This window comes from Sinocyclocheilus anshuiensis, unplaced genomic scaffold (genome assembly GCF_001515605.1).
Source record: "Sinocyclocheilus anshuiensis isolate Anshui unplaced genomic scaffold, SAMN03320099.WGS_v1.1 scaffold1081, whole genome shotgun sequence".
Classification (NCBI taxonomy): Eukaryota; Metazoa; Chordata; class Actinopteri; order Cypriniformes; family Cyprinidae; genus Sinocyclocheilus; species Sinocyclocheilus anshuiensis.
The window spans coordinates 157,896-164,879 of NW_015555831.1; the positions used below are offsets into that span (position 1 = coordinate 157,896).

Genomic DNA, 6,984 nt, shown 5'->3' on the forward strand with positions numbered 1-6,984 from the left:
ACAGTATAGAGATGTTTTTTACAGTATGATGATGTTTCTCTCATATCTGGCAGGCACTGTATATGGCAAGCTGTATTATCATTTAAAGCTTTGGTTTGACTATTCATAATTATATTTTAGATAGTCACTACTGAATTATGATGACCTGCAATAAATACATTTTGACTAGTTGGTCTCTCTATTGTAAAAATCAGGGTATTATGGAATACAGTATACAACTCATTGACACACGGCACAGAATGACAAAGGCAATTCATATGCTGGTTTGGGGTCCATCCCTAGCCTTACAAAAGCTGTTTTATTATGGTGGATAGATGACTGGATATGTGCGATCCATCACTATGACCGACTAAAGGAGAAGAATGAGGAAGTGATTATGTGTAGGCATGTATTAGTAGACAGGCACATCCTTAAGATCATGAAGTGGCAGCTTTTATATTGGGATCTTGAGAAAGAAAAGGACATGAAGGCATTGGTTTCATCTTTTGCGAGTCAGGACACCATAGTTGCACTGTTGAGTTTTGTGGGCATTGTTGTTTAAATCACAACCTTGTAACATGACCTGCATGTAACAAGGTTTGAAATGTTCCACAACACAGAAAAACTCAATTTGAAATGATTAAACACTACATGTTACAGAAAATAGGATTTTTTGTAGTTTATTTTTGTGACATATTTCAGCCACTGGGTCTAAACCTCATTGCAATGTGCCCTTTGCATTGTGCCGTGACAAGCTGAATTACTGAATTTGAATGCTGGGACATATTTATGCAGAAGAGTTTTACCATTTAAATTGGCATTATAACACATCTGCATTAAAGCAAACTCTGCACCAGAATGTACAGTCCACATGTACAAACTGAAGCTTTTCCTAAGCTCAGAAGACTTGAGCATGAACAGTGTTTCTCTCAGATGTTTCTCCTAAAACTCCTAGAAAGTTCTGAGAGAAAAGGAGTCAAAATTGAGAATGCATGAGAGATTTCCTTATTGACTTGCAGTAATTTCTTTCAAATAATTTTATTGTTCTGAAGTTTGTCTTTGATTACATTTTTTGGGATTTGTATGCATATTAGAATATCATGGGTTACTAGATTAAATTAATCTCCAATGCTTTGCATTGTATATGCAGCACATTTTACAAACACACTACAGAAGTCATAAATAAGTGTAGGAGAATACTTTATTATCTAACCACTGTAACACAAGTGCACCAGTGTTTCATGGTTGCTGCATAACCTTATATCTTTGTTTGTTTAGCATGCATAGTTTCTCTTGCAAACCCCATGTTTGCATGCAAATATAGGTCATGTTTTCCTCTGTTAAATCACTGTGTAAAAAACACTTTTTATGCTAAACAATGTCAAATAAACAGTTTATGTGCAGAGGGCACATCTTTTGTTCTCTGAGTCAGATTGAAAAAAAACTGCTTACTACTCTTATCTAACTCAGTTTTGGATTAATTGGACGGTTACAGGATGTCCGGTCAGAATATTAGGTCTCACACCAGGAATGATATTTGTCTTGGAAGGAAAGGTAAGATCTCTTGAAAAACATTAGAGAAGACAAATGTGAGAACATTAGAGTCTGTAAAAATCTGAGAACATTGTGATGTTGAGAAAAATGTGAGAAGCAGGAGATTCCATTGGATGTTCAGGTAACCAAATTTCTGTCAAGGAGAAACACTAGAGATATTAAAGAGATCTCAGCTGGCATGCACTCTTTTACTGGTGCTAAAAATCTCTTGGTGTTAATGTTCTTCAGTGCACAAAGCATAACAACAATTCATGTCATCAGAAGCATCCATGCAAAGACAAAAAGACTCAAGAACAGCTTTTTCCCACGGGCCTTCAAGCTTCTCAAACGATCTTCCTGGAGTGACTCATTCTCAGCAGACTTGCCAGAATTTTCCACACTTGTCTATTTTAATGCATATGCTTCTTGTCTATGCACACTGACACTTATTGCATATAATCCATTTTATGCTTTTTTTATACTATGAAAACCAACTCTAGCTTTCTACCATGAAATAATGTAAATATTTATTGCCTGGGTAAAATGCGAAGTAGCCTACTGTAAATGCTTTGATCAGGCCAAGTCCTGTGACATGATTTTGCACCAAAGCTCCTGGACAGTTTATATTTCATCTGTACTCCTTTTAAATGGAAGTTCCAACATATTAAAGAGTCTCAAAACCATTTATAAAGGATATTGAAAAAGACTATATTTTATATATTGAACACTTGAATAACACTAATTCACACATAACATGCTCATATATCATATAGACAACACAATACTTGCAAATGCACATTTTAAACTCTTTCTCTCTCTCTCTCTCTCACACACACACACACACACACACACACACACAAAACACTTGTGGACGCATATATTTTTTGCTCCAGACTACAGTGTGGTTTACAGAATTTTTAATTACTGATGTTTTTATGGCTATAGATTATAAAAGTGATTTTTTTAAAGCATACGAAGATCTAGTGAAGTTTTACAAACCTAGTGAGCTGCTCGTAACTCATGATACACTGGCGCGGTACCCTTTCAAGAAAACACTAATACACTTTAGGTAGCCTACTGACATGTAGGTTACTTTTAAAGTACTAATATGCACCTTTAAGGTACTAATATGTAGGAGTAAATAAGATACAAAGATGTACCTTTTAGCTTTATGGGAGCCGCCCCAATGACAGCATTGTACCATTTTTGAGAGTGTAGAATGTTTATAGTGTTGTGAGACCACTAAACTGAACTGGATTTGTTTGGTTTTGTCTTAAATCCAGCTCTATAAGCAAGTTTGTTCTACTTGCTTAAGACAGGCCTCTGAATGAGGCCTCAATATTCAGAAAAGTGATGGATCCGTATGTTTTTCGGAAAAGTACGCCAAATAAAAGCGAAAACTTGTGGTATTGATACGCAAAAATTGACTTTGGCGTGCATATGATACGCATGTGTTTGGCGTGCATATAACACGCAGTTTTCGCGTGCATATGATACGAAATTTGTTGGCGTGCATATGATACGCTGTTTTCGCGTACATATGAGACACATCTACCCCACAACCCTAAACCTACCCATCGCGTAGCATATACACGCCAAAGTCCGATTTTTTGCATATCACTACCACGAGTTTTCGTTTTTATTTGGCGTACTATTTATACGCAATTTCATGAGATCGGGTTACGGATTATTGAAAAACTTGTGCATTTTGTAACCCCCAAATCTTTTGGTTGCATCCTTACCTTGATCTCGCACCGGTTTCTTTTGAAAAGTGGTGCAGATCTTTAGCTTCTGAACACATCTCACCACGGATTATTGAAAAACTTGTGCATTTTGTAACCCCCAAATCTTTTAGTTGCATCCTTACCTTGATCTCGCACCGGTTTCTTTTGAAAAGTGGTGCAGATCTTTAGCTTCTGAACACATCTCACCACTCAGGTTTCCACAGTAAGGTATCACGTGCGTGAAATAAGTAAAGAGGGCTCCACGCAAAGCTCAGAGGCGTCTGCTGAAAGGAAAATCAGGAAAAGAGTGTGTGGCTTGTGATGTGCATGAGCGTCTGAATGAACACGGCCAGCCGCTCTCCTCATGTGCGCAGTCTCTGAGACTGACCTCACTCGGATAGTCCGCATTGTTTGCTTCAGAAGTGGGCGGCTGTTATCAGGTAAGAATACTCGAAATAACATTTTCCTCACTTGGGTCTATTTCAAACATGTTTATTAATACAATGCATGCAAAAAGCATCATTTTCTAATCGACAAACGTGATGGATTCTGTGGATAACGCACGCGTTTGGGTCTCAAACCTGATGAGTTTTGCCATTTGTTTAATACAGAAAAACCTGCATGAAAAAAAAGGAATGGTGTCTTTTGATTTTACATCAGATGAGGTGATAATTGAGCTATATTAAGTCCGTACGAATGCATTCTGCCCTCGGTCATCCATAAACAGGCTATATCCACATGATGGCTGAACAATGGTTGCTGTAAAAATCTGAATCTATGTGAGCTCTGGGTGAAGAATATCTATCGATGGTCGCATTCGAGTTTGCTGTAGGACTGAAAGAACCATCACGCTGTTGTCTTCTAGAAGATAAGCGGAAGGTGTGTCATCTCAATGCGGGTTTTGCTTCTGCTTCACGTTGAGAGAGGCAAGGTGCGTTCAGCTCTGATGGAAATAAAGCCCAGATCGCGAGCGCTTCTTCTTCGAATGCGCAGCGAGGCAGCATTGCTTTGTGCATTTTAGAGTAATTAATACTAGATTACAACATAGTTTTTTTTGTGTGTGTGTGCAATGGGTGTAAATGACCATGCACTTGCTTTCAGGGGTATCCAAACTAGTGTTTTCAGTAGAGATATGACCTAGTTCCACTCTTCACATATTTAGTCATTCTGCTTGCTTGCGGGTGGAGTTTTGGAAGGGTTTTCTCTGTATCGGTTTTTATGTCAGAGAATGATATTTTATGTATTTTCCTCGCAGTAAAAATTTCGCTGGAAATTGATGAAGGCGTGGATTCTTGCAGTCAAATGACTTTACACATTTGAATAATACTGAAGAGATTTGAAGAGATCATTTGACTGCTGTTGTTAATAGATACAAGACGTTTCCAGCAATTTACCCACGAAATAACCCTTATGCTTGCTTGTACATTTCAGGAAAAATAATCAGGTAATTATCTTGTATGTCACTATAGAGCAGTGATGTGCAAAGACATTGAATGAATGTGTAGCTAGCCTATAGATTTGTATTTATTGACTGATTGATTGTCCGCATACAGACTGTATATGCTACTTCTAGAGCAGACCCAGTACAGTTGTGGCTTTTTGCTGTACTGTGTAGTGGTCCTGTCCTTGTGTTCTTGATTTGTTACATGGATTTGTGACCTCTGGACTTGGAGTTCTCCATCGTCCCAGAGCCCAGGTCCCAAGTCTTGTGGTCAATACTGGATGCCTTAAGTCCATTTAACAAAACAAAATGAGCTAAATTAGAAATTAGGCCAACATGTACTGTAAGTGAAGCATGCTGACACATACTCAGCTTTCAAATATCTTTGATTGTGGTGGCAGATGTACACTGTATAGTGATTCATTGAGGAGGCAAATAAAAAACATAATAACCCAAAAAGGTTTTCTTTGAATATATTTGCAGGAATGTACACCATGCTCTTGGCAGAGCCCTCTAAAGAAGTAATAAATCAAATATTAATTTCTCCATATGAAAATGTATTAAAGCTTTAGTATTCGACATTTTCAGCTTCCATTGCAATACTAACCAAACATACTTCATAAACCTACATTTTTTGTTAAATAAAACGTTTTATTGATTTTTTGTTTGTTTGTGTGTGTGTGTGTGTGGGGGGGGGGTTAAAATGTAGATTTTAGATACTATGACTAGCCACTATTATTTCAATGTCTTAGGTACTGGTCACTTTTCAGCTTTTAGCAGTTGAAAGGTGACAAATGAATTGTTAAAAGCACGTGCAGTGATTAATATGCATGCATGATAAAAAAAATAAATAAATAAAAAAGAGAGAAAAACGGTGCTTGGAATTTCACATCACCTACACACATAACTATATATAAACCTTTATCTAGTGCAGCGAAATCTAGCAAAATAAACTATTACAAATTAAATCATTTAAAAAGGGCAACACCTTAAAAATATATTAAAAAATGAGGAATGTATACACATATCTCTAATCTTTGGATAGGTTAATTTGGTTAGTGTGCATAATTGGCTCACATTTTCTATTTTTTTTATGTTGGCAGTGTTTGAATTTGCTGCTTGCAATTAATTTTTAGAAAACAGATAAGCGTAAATAAGCCTTCTGCATTAAGAAGTGCTGTTTCTGCCGGCCAAATGTGCTTTCAACACAGCAAGCGTCTCAAATAGTTCCTGCATTTCTGACTGACGTGAGAATCTGTGGATAATATTACAGTGATAGAAACTCAATATCCACCACTGTACAGTGCAGACACGAATAACTTAAGCTAATGAGCATGCTTACTGTTTGTTTCACTGTTTGCTGCTTTGTTATGCTGTTGTTGTATTTGTCATCACCCATGGTTGTTTATTTATTAACTATCATACAGTGTATTTTTGTATATTTGTAACTGTTACAGTGTCACCAAGTGGTCAAATCACACCAGATGTGTCTTGTGTCTACAGATTGAGACGTTGAATAGATATACCAAATTGTGTTAAAATATCTCATTGTGTTCCAGAGTTATGGCCATTTAAATAAAAGCTGCCACACCTACACTGTAAAAAATGATTGTGATTTTAACAGTAAAAGACTGTAAAAATGCTACAGTAAAAACCTGTTAACTGGTTAACAGTAAGTTTTCATACTATATACAGTGAATAAATGTAATTAAATTTAATGTAATTTTACAGTAAAATACTGTTAAAAATACGGTTTTTGGAAGTGAAAAAGAAAAAGTCATTGTATAATTTACAGTGAAAAACCAAATTGACACTCCCAGAATTCCCTGCATGACACTTCATATTTTATGTTTTTTGTTGAAATAACATGTTTCTTCTTTGTTTTTTCTTATCAGTTGTGTACATTAGGGTTTAATCTTACATCTAATGCTGTTAAATTAATGTTTATTGCATTATTTCAGTATTGTGTGTGTCACTATGATGGTGTTTAGTGTTTGTGTGAATGACACTGTGTGCACCTTCTATATATAAGTATTGTCCTCCTCAGCTCGTAGAAAAGCTGTTTGTGATGAGTTTAGGTTCAACGTGTGACTTTATCATCACCACCAGTTTTTGGTGGTTATCAGTGCATTACAACGGTTCAAAACAGATATTAGTACTTCAATGTGTTGGTTTATTAACATTACATCAGTTAATGAAATACGGCATTTTGTTGTGAATTGAAGTTAAGTCTGTAAAACCTAAAATGTTGCTACCATATTTTTTACGGTGAAGTTCTGGCAACCACAGCTGCCGGTATTTTACCGT

General features: G+C 36.4%; 1 protein-coding gene across 1 annotated transcript in view; it reads left to right on the forward strand.

Moving 5' to 3' along the window:
- Positions 1-3,586: 3,586 nt before the first annotated feature.
- Positions 3,587-6,984, forward strand: part of LOC107675390 (rabphilin-3A-like) — a 24,514-nt gene continuing 21,116 nt past the window's right edge. The window contains exon 1 of the mRNA XM_016469700.1: positions 3,587-3,676. Coding sequence (XP_016325186.1) covers positions 3,601-3,676 — 76 coding nt within the window. The 5' untranslated portion in view covers positions 3,587-3,600. The remainder of the gene's footprint in view (positions 3,677-6,984) is intronic.